Source organism: Ranitomeya imitator, chromosome 2 (assembly GCF_032444005.1).
Source record: "Ranitomeya imitator isolate aRanImi1 chromosome 2, aRanImi1.pri, whole genome shotgun sequence".
Classification (NCBI taxonomy): Eukaryota; Metazoa; Chordata; class Amphibia; order Anura; family Dendrobatidae; genus Ranitomeya; species Ranitomeya imitator.
The window spans coordinates 480,312,344-480,335,881 of record NC_091283.1 but is presented as its reverse complement, the minus strand read 5'-3'; the positions used below and the strand labels follow the sequence as shown (position 1 = coordinate 480,335,881).

The following is a 23,538-nucleotide window of genomic DNA, read 5'->3' as shown; positions in this document are numbered from 1 at the left end:
CCAATTTGTTTTATTTTACCAAGGGTAACAGGAGAAAATGGACCCCAAAACTTGTTGTACAATTTGTCCTGAGTAGGCTGATAACCCATATGTGGGGGTAAACCACTGTTTGGGCGCTTGGCAGAGCTCGGAAGGGAAGGAGCGCCGTTTGACTTTTCAATGCAAAATTGACTGGAATTGAGATGGGACACCATGTTGCGTTTGGAGAGCCCCTGATGTGCCTAAACATTGAAACCCCCCACAAGTGACACCATTTTGGAAAGTAGACCCCCTAAGGAACTCATCTAGATGTGTTGTGAGAGCTTTGTACTCCCAAGTGTTTCACTGCAGTTTATAACGCAGAGCCGTGAAAATAAAAAAAATCCTTTTTTTTTCTCCCACAAAAATTATTTTTTAGCCCCCAGTTTTGTATTTTCCCAAGGGTAAAAGGAGAAATTGGACCCCAAAATTTGTTGTCCAATTTGTCCCGAGTATGCTGATACCCCATATGTGGAAGCCATGTTAGTGATTAATCAACAGATATAACATTTAGGCTAAGGGTACCGTCACATTTAGCGACGCTGCAGCGATCTAGACAATGATGCCGATCGCTGCAGCGTCGCTGTGTGGTCGCTGGAGAGCTGTCACACAGACCGCTCTCCAGCGACCAACGATGCCAAGGTACCCGGGTAACCAGGGTAAGCATCGGGTTACTAAGCGCAGAGCCGCGCTTAGTAACCCGATGTTTACCCTGGTTACCAGCGTAAACGTAAAAAACAAAAAACAAACACTACATACTTACATTCCGGTGTCTGTCCCCTGGCGCTGTGCTTCTCTGCACTGACTGTGAGCGCCAGCCGGAAAGCACAGCGATGACGTCACCGCTGTGCTTTACGGCTGGCCGGCGCTTACACAGTGCAGAAAAGCACAGCGCCGGGGGACAGACACCGGAATGTAAGTATGTAGTGTTTTTTTTTTTTTACGTTTACGCTGGTAACCAGGGTAAACATCGGGTTACTAAGCGCGGCCTTGCGCTTAGTAACCCGATGTTTATCCTGGTTACCAGTGAAGACATCGCTGAATCGGCGTCACACACGCCGATTCAGCGATGTCTGCGGGAGTCCAGCGACGAAATAAAGTTCTGGACTTTCTGCTCCGACCAACGATTGCACAGCAGGATCCTGATCGCTGCTGCCTGTCAAACTCAACGATATCGCTAGCCAGGACGCTGCAACGTCACGGATCGCTAGCGATATTGTTCAGTGTGACGGTACCTTAAGTCAAAATGGTCTACCAATGTGCACTGATATTGATAAAATATATCAGCAAGCAAGGGAGGATATTTAGCATTCTAAGGATGTCATAATACGCCTCGATAATATATCTTAGAATTGCCTTAGTGTTGCATTACATTGGCAGCCATGCTAGTGACTAGTCAACAGATATAACATTAGTCAACAGATATAACATTTCAGGCTCAGACAAAATTGTCTGCTAATGTGCACTGGTATTGATAAGGTATAGCAGCAAGCAAGGAAAGATACTTATTTTAAAGATGTCATAATACGCCTCTACGCGTTTCACCTTCACGGATCATCAGGAGGCCATGATATAGGGATGCGTCATGGAGTCATCCACTAACTCTCACTTATATAGATTTCAGCCCCAATTGAATAGGGGATCTTAATTGGCACCACTAGAGGAGTATCGTTGTACACCCCAGATTTGTCTCCAGTTAAAGTTCATCTTTGTCAGGGCATACCAAACATGGACATCAATCCACTCATCATATAGCACTATACTACACCTTGTGTATACACTCTGCGCCATGTTTGTGTAGCGCACTCTTCCTGATGCCCCATGCATTCATAAGATATGACATTACCTCTAGTGTGCCGCTCCACCGGGATTGTTGCTGGCGTGCGTTCCAGCTGGAGCGCACCCCACCGCGCTTTTGGCAGTGCGCATGACCGGAATTGATCAGCGCTACCTATGTGTGGGACTGCGCATGTCCCGGCTTACGGTTGCTATGCAGCAGACAGGCAGCGCACTAAAGCCGCGCTTATGGCAGTGCGCATACTCGGAACTGATCGGTACTCACTAAATGTGGAACTGCGCATGTCCGGACTTACAGTTGCTATGCAACACAAACAACAATGCCTGTCTCAGCATGCATAATCAGGTCTAGAAGGTAAATATAAAAATGTGTGTATACCGATCGTTCATAGTACCATATAATTACCGCATCATTGCTACAGAGAGGCCCCTTGATATGCATGTGAAGGACCTAATATATTTGTGGTACGTTTGTTAATAGATATCCCAAGGCAGTATCTGCAGCTCCCTCACATAAACGCATACAGTCTCCATATTGATAACTACATTGACTGCTGCAACGATCAATAAACTGCAGCGCCGCTGAGCTAGTCAAGCTATACAGCAGTACAAAAAACGCGGATGATAGCTAGGTTTATATGATACAGCTAAAATAAACTACATGGTCGAGTGCGTGTTAACAGGGCATCATTAATAATGATATGAATAGTACATGGGGCAAAGGTAAATATTAGTAAATCACAGATATAGATGTGTACATAAATATGAGAGAAAGTGGATATTAGAATAACAATAATTGTGGATGGAAATGAAAATAAATGAATTATAATATTCACAGTAAATACTGTGTTCCCTGTCAACGCAGGGTCAGCATTGGTGGCATAGCAAGCATTTGATAAACAATATTCAGGTAAACCTCCCATAATGTAACCAAAGGAAGCCGGAGAGAAACAAATCAAATCAAGCCCGAGCCACAGGCATCAATCAGGAACAGGGGAGTAGGAGGAGGCAGCAACACAGACATATCTATAGGAAACATACATAGGACAAGTTCTCATTAAGTCCTAGCGGTGCAATGCAGTTTATACGATGGATCCATGCACATTCTTTTTGTAACAGCAACCTGTTAAAATCACCACCCCTCGGATTTGGTGTATAGACTTCTATAATACTGAATGAGATCTCGTGGATATTGCCCTGATGTGTCTCATTCATGTGTCTAGCTATCGGTGTATCTCGTCTATGCCTGATGTCGCCTATGTGCTCACCTACTCTCCTCCTAAACTCCCTCTTCGTTTTACCAACATAGTCCTTGGGACAATTACAAGTGGCGATATAGACCAGGCCCGTGGTTTTACAGTTGGAAAAGTCACGAAGATAATATTTCTTTCCAGTAGATGAACTGGTAATAAACTTGCACGGTTTCAAAAATCTACAATTGACACAACTGCCACATTTAAAGAAACCACAGGTTTTTCTGTCAAGCCATGTACCCTCAGGGACTGGCCTTTTGAAATGGCTATGCACAAAAGGTACCGTGTCACATAACAATATCGTTAACGATATCGTTGCTTTTTGTGACGTAGCAACGATATAGTTAACGAAATCGTTATGCGTGACAGCAACCAACGATCAGGCCCCTGCTGGGAGATTGTTGGTCGATGGGGAAAGTCCAGGACTTTATTTCGTCGCTGGATCTCCCGCTGACATCGCTGAATCGGCGTGTGACGCCGATTCAGCAATGTCTTCACTGGTAACCAGGGTAAACATCGGGTCACTAAGCGCAGGGCCGCGCTTAGTAACCCGATGTTTACCCTGGTTACCATTGTAAATGTAAAAAAAAAAAAAAAAAAAAAAAAACACTACATACTTACATTCCGGTGTCTGGTCACGTCCCTCGCCTTCAGCTTCCCGCACTGACTGTGAGCGCGTTTATACCGTTCCGTATTTGGTAAGATGGATAAAACAGTTTTATTCTTCAGGTCAGTACGATTACAGCGACACCTCATTTATATCATTTTTTAATGCTTTGCCGCTTTTATACGATAAAAACAGGATTTTTGGTTGCTTACTGTAAAATCTGTTTCTCGGAGCCTCCATTGAGGGACACAGGAACCATGGGTATATGCTGCTGCCACTAGGAGGCTGACACTATGCACAAAAAAGTTAGCTCCTCCTCTGCAGTGTACACCCCACCGACTGCCATTATACACTTCAGTTAGTGAGAAAGCAGTAGGAGATCAATAACAAGGTTGAAAACAAACATGAGAACTGTAAATGTGAGAACAGTCATAAAGCAAGGAACAACAGAAATTTAACAACATAGGAGGGTGCAGTGTCCCCCAATGGAGGCTCCGAGAAACAGATTTTACGGTAAGCAACCAAAAATCCTGTTTTCTCTATCGCCTCTCATTGGGGGACACAGGAACCATGGGACGTCCAAAAGCAGTCCCTGGGGTGGGAAAACGGTAATTAGTTCATACTGGTAATTGTATTTCCAGGAATCCACCTGACAGCACCAATGGAGGACGTCCTTCTTACCCTCAGTGGGACAGGAACAACAAGCGGTTAAAAGGACCCTCCCCACTCCACCCACCAGTGATTTTCTAAGTACCACATCTGGATGGATGCAAAAAGCAAGTTTATTAGCAGTTATACACCAATGTTACATCATTTTAGTCAATAGTACAAGCTTGCAGTGGGAGGGAACTAGTAGTGCTGTCAGGTGGATTCCTGGAAATACAATTACCGGTAAGAACTAATTACCGTTTTCCAGTTCACCACCTGACAGCACCATTGGAGAAATACCAAAGGATATTTAACTAGGGTGGGACTACTGCATGTAATACTTTTCTACCAAAAGCTAACTGATCTGATACGACATCTAATTTATAGTGTCTAGCAAAGGTAGAAAGACTGGTCCAAGTCGCCGCCCTACAGATTTGCTCAGCTGAGGCTCCCCCCTTCTCTGCCCATGATGTAGAGATAGCTCGTGTTGAATGGGCCATAAGAGTGCCCGGGGGATCTTTCCCTTGGTCTGTATATGCTAGGCTTATCATGGTTTTAATCCACCTAGCAATGGTTGATTTTGCAGCTTTACAACCCCTATTTGGCCCCCCGTACTGTACGAACAAGTTAGTGTCCTGTCTCCAACTTTCCGTCGCCCCCAGGTATTTTAGAATAGTCTCCCTAACGTCAAGGTTATGGTAGACCCCTTCTTTTGCGTTTCTAGGGTGTTGGCAGAATGATTATCTCCTGATTTATATTGGTTGAGGATACTACCTTGGGGAGGAAAGCTGGGTTAAGTTTAAAGACTATTCTGTCGTCAAAAATCTGAAGATATGGGTTCTGGGTGGAAAGAGCCTGCATCTCCCCCAGCCTTTTAGCTGACGTGATGGCAATCAGGAAGGCAGTTTTAAAGGAGAGATTGGCTATGCTCATATCTTCTGATAGCAAGTATGGGGTTTTACATAGAGTGTTAAGGACCAGGTTTAGGTCCCAAGGAGGGGTTGGTTTTCTCACAAGTGGCCTCATTCTCTGTGTAGCCCTGGAAAATCTTGCTATCCAGGGATGGGAGGCTAGTGATGTATCAAAAAAGACACTAAGCGCTGCAATCTGTACTTTTAGAGCAGAGGTCCCCAACTCCAGTCCTCAAGGCCCACCAACAGGTCATGTTTTCAGGATTTCCTTTGCATTGCACAGGTGATGCAATTATTACCTGGGCAAGACTAAGGAAATCCTGAAAACATGACATGTTGGTGGGCCTTGAGGACTGGAGTTGGGGACCCCTGTTTTAGAGTACTAGGCCAAAGGCCCTCGTCAAATCCGAGTTGCAGGAAGTCGAGGATTCTGGAAATGTCTGGTTTTGAAACATCCACAGAAACCTCTCCCAGAAAGGAACAATACCGCCTCCAGATTTTGTTGTAAATCACCGAAGTCACTGGTTTTCTGCTTGCCTGGAGTGTGGTAATGACGTCTCCTGACAGGCCTCTGGATCTTAAGGTTTGCCGTTCAGGATCCAAGCAGATAGGTGAAGAGAGTCTGGGTACTTGTGTAACACCGGCACTTGTAGAATAAGGTCCTGCCTGTTCGGTAACAAGACTGGTTTCTCTGTTGACATTCTGGATAGAAGAGAAAACCAGCTCCTTTTTGGCCAAAAAGGAACCACCAGGATTACGGTTGCTCCCTCGTCTCGTATCTTCCTGAGTGTCTTCGGTATCAGAGGAAGAGGCGGGAATGCGTACAGGAGACCTTATCCCCAATACTGAGACAAGGCGTCTACTGCAGTGGCTCAGTCTAAAGGATTGAGCGAGAAAAATGCTCTGGTCTTTGTGTTTGACCTGGTGGCAAAAAGTCTGGCACAGACTGCTGAATACTTCCGGATTCAGTTCCCATTCTCCGGGATGTACAGACGTCCTGCTCAAGAAATCTGCCATTTGATTCTTGGCGCCTTCCAGGTGAATTGCCGAGATGGATCTGACAGATTTCTCTGCCCATCTGAAAATCTGGTTTGCCAAGTGTTGCAGTGGTGGATGTTTCGGACCTCCCTGGTGTCTCAGAAAAGCCACTGCTGTGACATTGTCGGACAGTATCCTCACGTGTCTGCCCCTGACCTGTGACTGGGCCTGGTACAACACCTTCCAGATCGCATACAGTTCCCTGAAATTTGATGATCTTGCGGCAATCTGAGGAGTCCATTCTCCCGGATAGTATGTTCTTCCTATATGACCGCCCCATCCGTATTGACTGGCTTCTGCGGTAACCGTAACCCAGGGATCGAGTATCCATGGAACTCCCTCTCAGGTTTTCCGGTGTGGTCCACCAGGTAAGGGATCTCTTTACTGATGGAGACACAATCATCTTCCTGTCTAAGGAACTCTGTTTCCTGTTCCAAGATCCCAAGATTTCTCTCTGTAACTCCCTTGAGTGGAATTGGCTCCATTTCACACAGGGTATGCATGCTGTCATAAAGCCGAGTATCCTCATTGCCTCTCTTATGGAGGGGGTACTTTTTCCTGAATTGACGAACTTGCCTGATGAAGGCCTCCTGTCTGTCTTCTGGTAAGAAAGATGTTCTTAGTTTGGAATCTAATATCACCCCCAAAAATTTCATTCTGGAATCTGGGACCAGGCAGGACTTCTTCCAGTTCACCATCCACCCCAGATCCTGCAGGAGAAAAAGTGGAAACCGCAGTCTATTCTGAGGAGCTTCTCTATCTCGCCATTATCAGAAAGTCGTCCAGATATGGAACTATGGTCACATAATGGTTTCTTAGATAGGCCACAACTTCTGACATCAGTTTGGTGAAAATCCTGGGCGCTGAAGCAAGCCCGAAGGGGAGACATTTGAACTGGAAGTGATGTAATATTCCCTTGTTGATTACGGCAAATCTCAGGAATTTTTGGTAGGAAGTGTGTATCGGGACATGATAGTATGCATTGCTTAGGTCTAAGGTGCACATCACCATGCCCTTGTCTATAAGAGGCGTTGTGGATTTTATAGATTCCATCTTGAATCTTTTGTACCGGACCCATCTGTTTAGTGGCTTTAAATTTATGATTGTCCGGGAGTCCCCAGACGTTTTTTTTTTTTATTGAAAACAAATGGGAGTAATGGCCTGTGCCTCTTTCTGAAATGGGAACTGGAGTTATCGCGTCTAATTCTATCAAATCCTGGATGTTTGTCCACAGAGGAGTCTGAGAGCGGACAGGGTCGGGTTACCACAAATCTTTCTGGGGGACTGCTGGAGAACTCTAGTTTGTACCCCTGAGCAATCACCTGCAGAATCCAAAGGTTCTGGGATATTTTCTGCCAACCCCCTAGAAATTTTTGTAACCGACCACCTACCCTGATGTCATTTATTTGGCTTTGCTGTACCTGCACTTCGGAAGATGGAGTCTCTACCCCTTCCACCCTTGGGATAAGACCACCTCCCAGTCTTCCCTTTCCCCCTGTAGTCTGTTCTCTGACTAGGTCGGGATCTGCGAAAGGGCTGGTACTTTTTTGTATTTTCCTCAGGGAATCCCTTTTTATCTGAGGCTTTTTCTAGGATGTCATATAGAATAGGCCCAAATACTTTATTCCCTGAGAATGGGATACCGCACAATTTATTTTTTGACTGAATATCCCCCGACCAGGTCTTTAGCCAGATGGCTCTTCTGGCCGCGTTAGACAAAGACTCACTTCTGGCAGCGAAGCGTACAGATTCAGCTGAAGTGTCCGCCATAAAGCCTGTTGCCAGTTTAAGCAACGGCAGGGATTTGAGAATAACATCTCTGGAAGTCTTGGCTTTGAGATGTTCCTCCAAATCGTCAATCCATAAATGCATTGACCGGGCTACCGATGTTGCGGCTATATTGGCCCGTATTATTGCTGCGGAGGACTCCCAAGTTCTCCTGAGCAGACCATCTGCTTTGCGATCCATAGGATCTTTCAATGCGGAGGAGTTCTCAAATGGGATTGAGGTCTTCGCCACCTTTGCTAACGGAACATCAATCTTGGGGACTTCATCCCACACCTTAATGTCCTCTGGATTATAGGGTAAACGGAGTTTAAAATCTCTGGGTACCACTAGTCTCTTCTCCGCTTCTTGCCATTCTTCCAGGATCATGGAACAGATGTGGTTATTGGAAAAACCTTTGTCACTTGGGCATGTAATCCGCCAAACATCTCGTCCTGGATCGAGGTCTCCTCTGGCGTGTCCTGTAACTGCATGGTGTTACGTACAGCATAAAGAAGCTCATCTGTGTCTGCCGCAGAGAAGAGATATCTCTTCCCTCTGCCCAATGATCAAGTCTCTTTCTTCCTGGTCTGAATCTTCCGAAACCTGCTCCTTCAGAAGAGGGGCTAGATTCCCTTGGCCTCTTCCGTGAGGCTTGCGGTTCTGACTGGCTTGTCTGGGGAAGATTCAAGCTTGAGATGGATGCCTGAACCTCTTGTCGAATCATTGTCCTCATACTGGATAGTAATGCAGTTTGCTCATCCCCCACAATCTTGGATGTGCATGCTTTGCACAATGGCTTCTGCCAATTTTCCGGAAACTTAGTGGCACATATTGGGCATTTACTTTTCCCAGATCTTTTCCTTTCAGTTGTGGGAATGGGAGGCTCTGCCTAGGAGAGATAGAGATATATATAGAATACATAGGTAGGGGAGCAGGGGGAGGGGTGAGCTTTGTGGTATGGCTTAACATAGCCCACTCACGTGCCCCTGAAGCTGGTCAGTCCCCCCTCAGGTCTGGTAGTCTCCTCCATAGTGACGACCATATTACCATACAGCCGTGTGCTCCTATGTCAGGATAGCCGGCGGCAAAAAGACCCCCATAGAGCATTTATATAGGTTTTACCTGGTTGATCCTGCCCTCCTTACCGCATCCACGCGGTTGACCGTGCTGAAAGACCTTCCTGAGGCCGGCGCAGTCGCTGGCGTCCCCCAGTCCGACACTCGTCGCAACCGGAAGAGACGCGGCCCATCGGCCGGAAGTGATGTGGCCGCAGGTCCTGGAGTCAAACGGCTGCCACGCTGAGAGCGCTTGCTGGAGATGGACGCGGCAGCATGCTTGGAACGGCCGCCGTCTGGAAATAGCCCCCGCATACACCCCCAGCAACCAGGCACCCGGACCGAGAGCCCCCAGTATGGAGGAACGGATCCTGAACCCAGGAGCAGCGCTACACTGGGGAGGCTGAGGGACCCCCCATTGCAGGTATCAGCCGCAGATGTCTTGCGGCAGGGAAGGGAAAGGCTGGGCCCCCTGATCCCCACCATCTGCACAGCACCGTCGGAGGACACACTTGCCATTCCAATCCGCAGTGGGACTGGAAAAACACTGGTGGGTGGAGTGGGGAGGGTCCATTTAACCGCTTGTTGTTCCTGTCCCACTAAGGGTAAGAAGGACGTCCTCCAATGGTGCTGTCAGGTGGTGAACTGGAAAAACATACTTCCATCAGGTCAGAGGACTCACCACTGCCGCCTGCAAGATCCTTCTGTCTAGGCTGGCGTCCGCCGAAGCGTAGGTATGGAACTTGTAGAATTTGGCAAACGTGTGGATGGAAGACCAAGTTGCCGCTTTGCAAAGTTGTAGGGCGGAAGCCCTGTGGTGTACCGCCCAGGAGGCGCCGACTGCCCGTGTAGAGTGAGCCTTTATCCCAAGGTGGTCTTCCAGTCCTGGACCTGGAGGATCTACCATGGGAGTAGCGAGGACGCCAGGAAGGAGTGGGTCTAAAGGATACCGTCTTCTTCTCTTGACGTGCCTGTGGCCTCTGTTGCTGCTGGAAAAAGGAGTTTGACACCGCGAAGCGACGAAAAGACCGAAATTGCCGTCTAGGAGGAGGGCGACGAGGTTTGGACTGGGGAAGAAGAGAGCTTGTGCCCCCGGTGGTGTCCTTAATGATTTGATCCAACTTAGAACCAAAGAGACGTGAACCTTGAAAAGGCAGGCTGGTAAGGGACTTTTTAGAAGACAAATCCGCCTGCCAGGCCTTGAGCCAAATGGTCCGATGGATGGCAAAAGCATTGCTGGACGCCTGAGCCGCACAAAATGCAGCATCCAAGGAGGCAGAGACCAGGTATTCACCTGCGTGAGAAATCTGGTTGGCAAGCTCCGCCAGCTGTCCGGGTGGAGCCCCGTTCAGGATGCCCTGACGGGAGTTGTTTGGCCCATTTGGATATGGATTTTGAAACCCAAGTGAAAGCAAAAGCCGGGATAGAGTAGCTGCAGCCGCTTCAAAGGCTGACTTCGCGAAAGATTCCATGACTATCGTTAGAATCTTTAAGAGATGCTCCGCCGGACAGTGGAAGGATCGTGTAGGTGGAAAGCCTGGAAACTAGGGGATCCACCGAAGGAGAAGCAGTCCAATTAGCAGTGAGCTCCGGAGAAAAGGGATATAAAATGCCAAGTCGCTTTCCTCTCTGAAAGCGTCTGGTCGGATTCGTTCTCTCTCTGGTCATGATCTCCTCGAGCGAAAAACTTGGAAGGTGGTTTAGCCCGTCTAAACGAAACCGCCTGATCTGCGGGTTCCGTAGAGGTATCCTTGATGCCACAGGTCTGATTTATCGCTCCAATGAGGTTCTGAACCATATTCCTCATGGTAGCGATTTGGTTAGAATCCAGCTCCGAAATATCCTCCGAGGTCGCATCAGAGAACGCCTCGCCTGACTCCGGGGAGGAGGACCGGGGGGAGGGGGGGTGAAGTCGACCGCAGAGAAGGACCGTGTGGCGAGATGGAGCGAGAAGAGGACTCAGACCGGCGTTCCTGTCTGGACCTTTTGCAGCTTATAAAGGAGGACTCAGACAGAGGTTCCTGCGACCCGCTGGCTACTGCAGGGGTAATCGATCCAGCACGGACACCAATGTTTGAGACACCCGAGTTAGATCCGCTACCGATTGTGACAGAGAGGAGGCCCAGCTGGGGGTGGGGGTATCACTCAAGCGGAACAGCCGGGGGATCCTGGGCGGTGGGAACAATCGGGTTGCTGCAGGTCTGACAGAGTGGAGAGGACTGACCTGAGGGAAGTTTGCAGTTACAGAACGAACATGCAAAGTATTTGACTAAGGCAGAAGAAGCGGAGGAAGAAGTAGGAGGACAAGAGCGGCCTCCCTTAGAGGTAGCCATTTTGAAGGGTCCCTGAAGAAAATGCCAGAGGGATAGGGGGCAGAGGGGACTGTCAGTCTGCAGCGCAGAGCTACTCACGGCCAAAAACTGATCCAGGTGGAAGAAGTTGTCCGGTTTGTGGGTGTAACTCCGGGGAAGTCTTTAGACAGGGAGGCGATGTGAGCTCCTGCCGCACTTCAAGAAGAAAAACACCAGACTGCGTGCTCTGCAAGGTAGTGGAGTGTCGATGTGTGGTGCCAGCAAGGTGGGGGTGGAGTCTGCTGAGCGCCCAGGAGCAACAAGATGACGCTGGTGGGCGGAGAATGCATGGAGGAGGTTGTCGGGCGGGAAAAAAAGCCCGTAAAAAAAAGGAAGTGGTGAAATCGCGGCGCCGGAAGTAGGCCCCGGCTGAAGCAGGGACCTAAATTAGAGGCCGGCGCCGCCGGAGAAGAGAACTGCGGTACCAGAGCAGTGCGAGTAGCGCGGCAGCCTGCCAGGACCGCCAGAGAAACCGGAAGTGGCGGGGTCGCGACGCCGGAAGTAGGCCACGGCCAAAGCCGGGACCTAAATTAGAGGCCGCTTCCGCCAGAGAAGAGAATCACGGCGCCGGAGCAGTGTGCCGCAGGAAGTAAGTAGCGTGGCAGCCTGCCAAGTCCGCCGCGCAGACACAGGACGCATTGCGGCCGCCGAGCAGTGAGGCCGCATGGGGGAGCGGCGTGGCAGCCTGCCAGGCTGTCGCGCTGTAAGAGGAGACATTGCGGCCGCTGAGCAGTGCGGCTGCAGGGAGAGCACTGCGGCCGCCGATGAACGAGGCAGCTCAGGAGGAAGCGCGGCGGCCTGAAGGGCTGCCGCGCAATGAGATACTGCCCGGGTGGCTGCCCCTGGGATCCCTATTAAAAATAAAAGTCAGCGCCGCCATAAGAAAATCGTTCAGCGCATTTAGGGACTTGGGAATGGGAGGGGAAAATACTCACCTAAACATCCCACACAGTTACTAACCTGAGGGGAATGAGACGTCCATGGAGCTGTGATGGACGTCCTCGTCTCCTCCAACCGACAGGCTCTGGTGGGCGAGTGGGTGGGGGACGGAGCCAGGACCGGACTTCTGAGCACGCTTGTGTGCTAGGATCATGGTCCTGCTGAGGGATCTATGAGGATACGGGGTGGCAGTACATGCCGTACTCATAGTCCGCATAGTGGGACTACAGGTGTGACTGCTCACCCTCTATCCCTCCGGAGAACCTAAAAGAAAAACGATGCACATTGAGGTAGATAGGATCTATTCAAAGACCCGTGTCCACCTCCTACTGACACTAAGCTAAACTGAAGTGTATAATGCCAGTCGGTGGGGTGTACACTGCAGAGGAGGAGCTAACTTTTTTTGTGCATAGTGTCAGCCTCCTAGTGGCAGCAGCATACACCCATGGTTCCTGTGTCCCCCAATGAGAGGCGATAGAGGAAACTATTTTATAGAAAAAATAATTATTTTTGCATCGCTTTATTCTGAGGACTATAACTTTATTTTTTCGCTGATGATGCTGTATGGCGGCTCGTTTTTTGCGGGACAAGATGACGTTTTCAGCAGTGCCATGGTTATTTATATCAGTCTTTTTGATCGCGTGTTATTCCACTTTTTGTTGGCGGTATGATAATAAAGCGTTGTTTTTTGCCTTTTTTAGGTGTTCACTGAAGGGGTTAACTAGTGGGACAGTTTTATAGGTTGGGTCGTTACGGACGCGGAGATACTAAATGTGTACTTTTATTGTTTTTTTATTTAGATAAAGGAATGTATTTATTGGAACAATTTTTATATTATTATTATTTATTTAGGATTTTTTTTAACATGTAAATTTTTTTTTTTAAACTTTTTTACTTTGCCCCAGGGGGGGGACATCACAGTAAAGTGACAGATCACTGATCTGACACTTTTCTGTGCACGGTGTCAGATCAGAGATCTGACGTGCACTCCTGGAGGCTTCCCGGCGCCTGCTCTGAGCAGGCGCTGTGAGGTCACCTCCCTGCCGGACCCGGATGCAGCCCCGCGGCCATTTTGGATCCGGGCCTGCTGCAGGGAGGAGGAGGTAAGAGACCCTCGGAGCAACGCGATCGCAGTATGCCAGAGGTTAATGTGCCAGGGGCGGTCCGTGACCACTCCTGGCACATAGTGCCTGATGTCAGCTGCTAGTCAGCTGACACCAGGCCGTGCTCACCCCGTGAGCGCGGCTGATCGCGCTGGACGTACTATTCAGTCCTTGGGAAGTAGGGCCCACCCCACATGGACGGAATAGTACGTCCAATGGTAGAAAGGGGTTAAAGAGGTATTCTAGGTAGAAGGTGTCACCTATTCCAAAGACAGTTGATAATTACTAGATCAGTGGAGGTAAACTGCCAAGACCCCCAACAATCGACACAATAGAGGTCTTCTGATCCCGTTTAAGTGGAGCCGCAGTCAAGCACGTGCCATTCTAGTCTCCCAGAAAATGCATGGACTAGCAGTATGGTTTGCTCCATGGACACTCCATTCACACAGGCAACAGAGGACACTTGTTCTGGCAAATCAGAAAAGATCTTAGTGCTTAGCCCCCATATTAATTCAGTGGTTATTTATCCTATGAATAGGCGATAGCAGTTCATGGAAAGGAATATCCCAGGAAAAAGTTATCTTATGTACATCTTTTGGATTAAGTTTTATAAAGAAAACAAATTCTGCTTTTTTTTTTAATGTACAGAATACATCATTTAATATAACACTTACTTGTGGTAATTCTCTTTCTTTTCATCCCTCCAGTTCTTATTTAACTGGTGGATTTTCACAGCTACGTATCTTTGCTCTGTTAGGTCAAAAGCCTGCAGGATAAACAATATATAAAAACATATATACACAGCAAAAAGTTGTACAACTACTTATGGTAAAACAAAGCAATAAAATGGCAACGCGAAACATACACGTTATGTATGTACATAATACAGAAAAAACGGAGTATCAGTCCATACTAAAATAACAATTTTATTGAATCCAAATAGATAAAAAATCCATTATTAGTTACATTAAGACAATGAATATACAACAAATAACAAGCAAAAGAAATAGTGACGGTAGCACAGATGAAATACCAGCGTGACCGCCCCCTGACGAAGCTGACGCGAAACGCGCGTTGGGGCTGCAGCGTGGATCATTTCTGAGTGCCAGCTCCAGGGGTAAGGATGTGTGGGGGGGGGTTTGGGTTATAGCACCGGTATTGGTGACTGATTTGAGCCTGTGTACAGGTTTCTGTGGAGGTCCACATGGATTTATGATTACTTGATGAGGCCCTATACCCCCTGACCCCGTCTCCCTGGTTTCCTATATATACTTTAGCACTAGGCACTTTACTTATACATGTGGCATCAGTTTGTCTCCACGCTGGTATTTCATCTGTGCTACCGTCACTATTTCTTTTGCTTGTTATTTGTTGTATATTCATTGTCTTAATGTAACTAATAATGGATTTTTTATCTATTTGGATTCAATAAAATTGTTATTTTAGTATGGACTGATACTCCGTTTTTTCTGGATTATGCTAGTTGTGGGAGTGTCCTAGATGTATCTATTGGGATACTTCTCCCTGAGTAAGTCTCCCCCACTGTGGTTGTGAGCAAGCGGGAGAGATTTGGAATTATAGTTTTCAGTTTGGGCTTGTTATACGTTATGTATGTACACACATACACATATAGCCTCACAGCTTTGTGCCAAGCCTGGACAATCCCTTTACTGCTTCTAAATTAATGCTTAAAAAAAAGCATGCTTTTCCATCCCAAAACAATATTAAAAAGAAAAAAAAAAGGGAGGATTCTTTGTGCTTTGCTGAAGGCATGATGACCGACTTAAATTACCTTATACACTTCACTGAAGCCTCCTCTACCCAGCAGATGAAGCAATAGATATCGGTCATTTAGCGTTGGATGGTCTTTAAATCTGGAAAAATGTATCAGGACAATGTATTAAAATGCGTCTAAGAAAAAAAAAACAAAGTCATAAAAAGATCTAAGAAAATAAGCCTTATCTATTAGCCAGTCTGAAGGATATTGGAAGCAATCCTACAGCACTTTTTTATGTATGCTAATCCAAAATAAAGTATAGTTCCTTCCCCTGAAGCCCTTACTTCTTGTTTTCATACTAAATATAGGTTAGGAAGAAGTCGGGGCAGAAGGGAGTACGGCTGCAGGATTTGCTTTGGCTATAAAGCATTATCATATTCCACAGCACTTTACAGACATCATCGCTGACCTCTTTGGGGCTCACAATCTAAATTACCTATCAGTATGTCTTTGGAGTGTGATAAACATACGCAAGCACAGGAAGAACATACAAACTTCTTGCAGACGTTGTCCTTGGTGGGATTTGAACCCAGGACCTCAGCACTGCAAAGCAACAGTGCTAACCAATGAGCCACTGTGCTCAATGGTTAGAACAAGACTGCACTGTGTTTGATGGTAGTCTAACTATGGAGACAAATCGGATCAAAGGATATAATTCCTCAGCATTATTTCAAAACACTGACTTTCTATTTAAAAAAAAAAAGTCTGTTCAATGGCAGACCATGCATGGTATTGCAAAAAAAAAAAAAAAGTCAAATCTCCTGCAAAATCCAACCTTCATTACACTGTAATAAACTGCTGTATAAAAAAAAAAACAAAAAAAAAAACACAATAGTGCAACATAAGATATACATCCTTTCCAGGGCTGGCTCCAGGTGTTTGAGGGCCTCGGGCGAAAGAGTGTCAGTGGGCCCCCCCCTTTAAACACATACTACGATTCATGATGCACAGATACAGCTGAGAAATATAGGTATAGTACAAGGCCAGATTTCACTTCTTACATGAGTGATAGCTATTGTAAATTCTACAATACCATACAGCAGAAGGGCTTTATATACGTCAACCCCTTATATGCCAATTTTTGTGACCTACTCCCTCTTCCTCAGTTACCAGTAGGCATTTTATTGTTAGCTTAACTTGCTGCAAAGAACAAACTGCATACATTGAATATGACAATTTTTTAATGGAAAACTTTTTAAAGTAAACATTAGAAAGTATTAACGTAGAACATTTGTAAAAGTGCAAAATGTGTAGCATATAGCACAGCCCACGTGGCACATAGCACAGCCCACGTGGCACGCGGCACAGCCCACGTGGCATAGCCCACGTGGCACAGCCCATGTTAGCACATAACACAGCCCACGTTAGCACATAACCCAGCCCACGTTAGCACATAACACAGCCCACATAGCATACAGCAGTGTGGGCACCATATCCCTGTTAACCCCTTCATGACCCAGCCTATTTTGACCTTAATGACCTGGCCGTTTTTGCAATTCTGACCAGTGTCCCTTTATGAGGTAATAACTCAGGAACGCATCAACGGATCCTAGCGGTTCTGAGATTGTTTTTCCGTGACATATTGGGCTTCATGTTAGTGGTAAATTTAGGTCAATAAATTCTACGTTTATTTGTGATAAAAACGGAAATTTGGCGAAAATTTCGTAATTTTCACATTTTTAATTTTTATTCTGTTAAACCAGAGTTATGTGACACAAAATAGTTAATAAATAACATTTTCCACATGTCTACTTTACATCAGCACAATTTTAGAAACAAATTATTTTTTTTGCTAGTAAGTTATAAGAGTTAAAATTTGACCAGCGATTTCTAATTTTTACAACAAAATTTACAAAACCATTTTTTTTTTTAGGGACCACCTCACATTTGAAGTCAGTTTGAGGGGTCTATATGGCTGAAAATACCCAAAAGTGACACCATTCTAAAAACTGCACCCCTCAAGGTGCACAAAACCACATTCAAAAAGTTTATTAACCCTTCAGGTGCTTCACAGCAGCAGAAGCAACATGGAAGGAAAAAAATGAACATTTAACTTTTTAGTCACAAAAATGATCTTTTAGCAACAATTTTTTTTATTTTCCCAATGGTAAAAGGAGAAACTGAACCACGAAAGTTGTTGTCCAATTTGTCCTGAGTACGCTGATACCTCATATGTGGGGGTAAACCACTGTTTGGGCGCACGACAGGGCTTGGAAGGGAAGGAGCGCTATTTGACTTTTTGAATGAAAAATTGGCTCCACTCTTTAGCGGGCACCGTGTCACGTTTGGAGAGCCCCCGTGTGCCTAAAAATTGGAGCTCCCCCACAATTGACCCCATTTTGGAAACTAGACGCCCCAAGGAACTTACCTAGATGCATAGTGAGCACTTTAAACCCCCAGGTGCTTCACAAATTGATCCGTAAAAATGAAAAAGTACTTTTTTTCACAAAAAAATTCTTTTAGCCTCAATTTTTTCATTTTCACATGGGCAATAGGGTAAAATGGATCCTAAAATTTGTTGGGCAATTTCTCCCGAGTACGCCGATACCTCATATGTGGGGGTAAACCACTGTTTGGGCACACGGCAGGGCTCGGAAGGGAAGGCGCGCCATTTGACTTTTTGAATGGAAAATTAGCTCCAATTGTTAGCGGACACTATGTCGCGTTTGGAGAGCCCGTGTGCCTAAACATTGGAGCTCCCCCACATGTGACCCCATTTTGGAAACTAGACCCCCCTCCACCCCCCCCCAAGGAACTTATCTAGATGCATATTGAGCACTTTAAACCCCCAGGTGCTTCACAGAAGTTTATAACGCAGAGCCATGAAAATAAAAAATAATTTTTCTTTCCTCAAAAATGATTTTTTAGCCTGAAATTTCCTAGTTTGCCAAGGGTAATAGGAGAAATTGGACCCCAGATGTTGTTGTCCAGTTTGTCCTGAGTACGCTGATATCCCATATGTGGGGGTAAACCACTGTTTGGGCGCACGGCAGGGCTCGGAAGGGAAGGCACGCCATTTGGCTTTTTAAATGGAAAATTAGCTCCAATCATTAGCAGACACCATGTCACGTTTGGAGAGCCCCTGTGTGCCTAAAGATTGGAGATCCCCCACAAATGACCCCATTTTGGAAACTAGACCCCGAAAGGAACTTATCTAGATGTGTGGTGCGCACTTTGAACCCCCAAGTGCTTCACAGAAGTTTATAACGCAGAGCCGTAAAAATAATAAATACGTTTTTTTTCCTCAAAAATAATTATTTAGCCCAGAATTTTTTAATTTTCCCATGGGTAACAGGAGAAATTTTACCCCAATATTTGTTGTCCAGTTTCTCCTGAGTACGGCGATACCCCATATGTGGGGGTAAACTACTGTTTGGGCACATGCCGAGGCTCGGAAGTGAAGTAGTGACGTTTTGAAATGCAGACTGATGGAATGCTCTGCGGGCGTCACGTTGCGTTTGCAGAGACCCTGATGTGGCTAAACAGTAGAAACCCCCCACAAGTGACCCCATTTTGTAAATTAGACCCCCCAAGGAACTTATCCAGATATGTGGTGAGCACTTTGAACCCCCAAGTGCTTCACAGACGTTTACAACGCAGAGCCGTGAAAATAAAAAATCATTTTTCTTTCCTCAAAAATGATGTTTTAGCAAGCAATTTTTTATTTTCACAAGGGTAACAGGAGAAATTGGACCCCAGTAATTGTTGCGCAGTTTGTCCTGAGTATGCTGGTACCCCATATGTGGGGGTAAACCACTGTTTGGGCACACGTCAGGGCTCGGAAGTGAGGGAGCACCATTTGACTTTTTGAATACAAGATGGAATCAATGGTGGCGCCATGTTGCGTTTGAAGACCCCTGATGTGCCTAAACAGTGGAAACCCCTCAATTCTACCTCCAACACTAACCCCAACACACCTCTAACCCTAATCTCAACTCTAGCCATAACCCTAACCACAACCCTAACCCCAATCCCAACTGTAGCCATAACCCTAATCACAACCCAAACCCTAAGGCTATGTGCCCACGTTACGGATTCGTGTGAGATTTTTCAGCACCATTTTTGAAAAATCCACGGGTAAAAGGCACTGCGTTTTACCTGCGGATTTACCGCGGATTTATAGTATTTTGTGCGGATTTCACCTGCGGATTCCTATTGAGGAACAGGTGTAAAACGCTGCGGAATCCGCACAAAGAATTGACATGCTGCGGAAAATACAACGAAGCGTTTCCGCGCGGTATTTTCCGCACCATGGGCACAGCGGATTTGGTTTTCCATAGGTTTACATGGTACTGTAAACCTGATGGAGCACTGCTGCTAATCCGCAGCGGCCAATCTGCTGCGGATCCGCAGCCAAATCCGCACCGTGTGCACATAGCCTAATTCTAAAGGTATGTGCACACGCTGCGGAAAACGCTGCAGATCCGCAGCAGTTTCCCATGAGTTTACAGTTCAATGTAAACCTATGGGGGGGGGGAAGAAAGAAAAAAAAAAAAATCGCTGTACACATGCTGCAGAAAAACTGCACGGAAACGCAGCTGTTTACATTCCGCAGCATGTCACTTCTTTTTGCGGATTCCGCAGCGGTTTTACAACTGCTCCAATAGAAAATCACAGTTGTAAAACCGCAGTGAAATGCGCAGAAAAGTCGCGGTAAATCCGCTGCGGAAAAATCCGCAGAGGACCAGAATACGTGTGCACATACCGAAACCCTAACCCTAACCCTTGTTCTAACCCAACCTTCGTGGGGGGAAAAAAAAAAAAATTATTGTCCCTACCTATGGGGGTGACAAAGGGGAAGGGGTCATTTACTGTTTTTTTTAATTTTGATCACTGTGATAAAATCAATCACAGTGATCAAAATGCACATTGGAATGAATCTGCCTGCCGGCAGATTCGGCAGGCGCACGTGCATGCGCCCGCCATTTTGGAAGATGGCGGCGCCCATGGAGAAAACGGACGGATCCTGGGAGGCTCGGTAAGTATGATGGGGTGGGGGGAGGGGGCACGGGGGGGTGGATCGGAGCATGGGGGGTGTGTGGATTGGAGCACGGGAAGGGGGTGGATTGGAGCACGGGGGATTGGATTGGAGCACGGGGGGTGGGATTGGAGCACGGGGGAGCGGACAGGAGGATGGAGCAGTGTACAGGACTGATCGGAGGACTGGGGGAGGGGGGGGAGAAATCGGTGGCGGGGGGGCAGACCAGTGTTCCCAGCCATGGCCAATGATATTGCAGCATCAGCCATGGCTGGATTGTAATATTTCACCAGTTTTAATAGGTGAAATATTACAAATCGCTCTGATTGGCTGTTGAAAGTGAAACTGCCAATCAGAGCAATCGTAGCCACGGTGGGGGGGGGGGAGGGGGGTGAAGCCACCGCCCCCTGGGCTGTACTACCACTCCCCCTGTCCCTGCAGATCGGGTGAAATTGGAGCTAACCCTTTCAACCGATCTGCAGGGACGCGATCATTCTGTGACACAGCATATGCGTCACAGGTCGGATTGGCACCGACTTTCATGACGCATACGCTGTGTCACAGGTCGGGAAGGGGTTAAAAAAAATTTAAAAGAAAAAATAGTTATATATTCACCTTCTGGCTGCCCCCGGATCCAGCCCAGCACTTAGCGATGCTCCCGGCAGCTCCCGTTCCCAGTAATGCCTTGCGAGACAATGACCTGTGATGACGTAGCGGTCTCGCGTGATCCTATGTCATCTGGGGTCATTTCGCAAGGCATTACTGGGATTGGAAGCTGCCAGGAGCATCGCGAGGAGCGGGAAGGCTGCCAGGAGCATCGCGAGGAGCGGGAAGGCTGTCGGGGGCCGCCGGAAGGTGAGAATAGCACAATTTTTTTATTATTATTTTTAACATTATATCTTTTTACTACTGATGCTGCCTGTGCAGCATCAATAGTAATAAGTTGGTCACACTTGTCAAAATGAGCCCCCCGTCTCGCTAGGGCCCCGGCACTTGCCCAGGTACGCCGTGTGCTGACACCAGCCCTGATCCTTTCAGCTGTATATTGGCTAACAGCTAGCACTAGCTGATAATTAGCTAGCACATGTATCACAGTAAGTAACCTCTGGAGCAGAGAAGAAAAACCCTCAACATGCAAGCACTTCTCAATCAAGACGAGAAAGATGGAAAATGAGAAAATCCGTGCATAAGCTACTACTAGCAGTTACCAGCCAATATATATATACTCTTGAATAAATCTTGTCATATGTTGCACCCTTTTTTATTGTAGCATTTTCTTTTTCTTTTCATTGACTGTATATCTTCTTGCACCAATTCTGAGCCAAATTCTCAAAGCATCGCTTCAGATACAAACTGAAAATGGATTGCACCAAAGTACAAAGAAAACATCATTCATATTCACACAAAGAACAAACAGGTGGATCATTCATGGAATCCACTTACTGCGAGTTATCTTCATTGTGTATTCGTTTCAACTCCCTAATGTGCAAATTCCTTACTCTTTCAAGACGTTCCAGCTCTGCTTGTATTTCAGCTTCTTCCTGCACAAAAACACCCAAAATCACATTAATTTAGATGCAAACAAAAATGATAGTGACAATCAGGGGGTTGTGGAGTCGGTGTCATGGAAATTGAGGACTCCACAGCCCTGGTGACAATGAGTAATTACATGATTCTTACTTTTTTTAGGTGACCTAGTCGAAGTTTGAATATTTCCTCCTGCTCATGATACTCTGCTAAAGTTAACCTGCAAACAAAAAAGTAAAAACCTTTTAAAAAGTTTCTTGCTCTTTTTTTTCCCCTAGAGCCATAACTTTATTTTTCTGTCAATATGGCTGTATGAGGGCTTGTTGTTTTTTTTGTGTGGGGCGAGTTGTACTTTTGACCACCACCACTGATTTTACCATATGAAGAACTGGAGAACAGGGGAAAAATTCCAAGCGCGGTGAAATTTTAAAAAAAGAAGGATTTTTGGTGCTCACCGTAAAATCTTTTTTTTTTTTTTTTTTTTAATTCAAATAAATTTTTATTAAGAAAAACAAGATAATTGACATGTTTACATTCTCATTTTCAATACAAAAGTTTTCTCTTTCAAACACCCCCCTTCAATCCCAACAATGTAAAATCTTTCATGGAGACTTTATTAGGGGACACAGAGTGTCCCCTAATAACGTGTCATGGGTGTATGCTGCTGTCGCTAAAAGGCTGACACTAGGCAAAAAAAAGGAAAATAGCTCCTCCACCGCAGTATACACCCACCGACAGGCACAAAGTACCTCAGTTAGTGCTAAAGCAGTAGGAGAAGCAACCAACCCAACATATATACCAACCCAACAACAACAAAGGCACTTAGGCCCAATAGTGGTACAAACAATTAGGGAGGGTGCTGTGTCCCCTCAATGAAGGCTCCAAGAAGGATTTTACGATAAGTACCAAAAATCCTTCTTTCTTTATCACTTCATTGGGGGAAACAGGTAACCACGGGATGTCCTAAAGCAGTGCCCATGGGGGGGTTGGGGGACAGAAAGAATGCAAAGGAAAAACAGACTTAGGTCGGCCTCTGCGTAACCGCCGCCTGCAGCACCTTCTTTCCCAGGCCTACAAACGAGGCATGAGTATGAACCTTGTAAAATCTCGCAAAGGTGTGCAAAGATGACCAGGTCGCAGCCTTACAATCTGTAAAGCTGAGGCCTGGTGACACACTGCCCAGGAAGGAATTCTCCAGGGAATGGACTGGAGAGGGACATAGAGAACGAAGGACAATGTCTTCATTAATGTGAAATGAAAAGACCACCTTTGGTAGAAAGGAAGGAACAGGTCTGATAACCACCTTGTCCTGACGTAGAATCAGGAACGGAGAACGGCAGGATAATGGAACCATCTCAGAAACTCGCCTGATGGCCACAATGGCAACTAAGAAGGCAACTTCACATGACAGAAGAGAAAACAATGTCCTGAATAGGCTCAAAAAAGGAGTGCGCTGGAGTGCGCTAAGAACAAGGTTAAGATCCTATGCATCTATCAGGGGACGATAAGGAAGTGCCAGGTGGGCGACTCCTTGAAGAACAGTCTTTACCTGGGAACGAGACACCAGATTTTATTGGAAAAGAATTGAAAACGGAAACTTACCTGCCTCTTAAGACTACTGAGTGATACACCACAGTCAAGACCCGCTTGTAGAAAACCAAGGATGGAAGGAAGCGAAAAGGACATAGGGACCAAATTGTTGTCCTCATACCACCGGAAGAAGGCGTTCCATATCTCTGGTAGATATGCAAGGATGCTGTTTTTTTCAC

At 46.4% G+C, this 23,538-nt stretch overlaps 1 protein-coding gene across 7 annotated transcripts in view; it reads right to left on the bottom strand.

Annotated features, from left to right (window-relative positions):
- The window catches only part of TLK2 (tousled like kinase 2), a 183,600-nt gene that overhangs the window by 52,712 nt on the left and 107,350 nt on the right, over nt 1-23,538 (bottom strand). For all 7 annotated transcript variants that reach the window (XM_069751340.1, XM_069751338.1, XM_069751343.1 and 4 more), the window contains 4 exons: nt 21,923-21,989; nt 21,686-21,783; nt 15,280-15,361; nt 14,162-14,253 (listed from right to left, as the gene is read on the bottom strand). In XM_069751340.1, the coding sequence (XP_069607441.1) occupies nt 14,162-14,253; nt 15,280-15,361; nt 21,686-21,783; nt 21,923-21,989 (339 nt within the window). The remainder of the gene's footprint in view (nt 1-14,161; nt 14,254-15,279; nt 15,362-21,685; nt 21,784-21,922; nt 21,990-23,538) is intronic.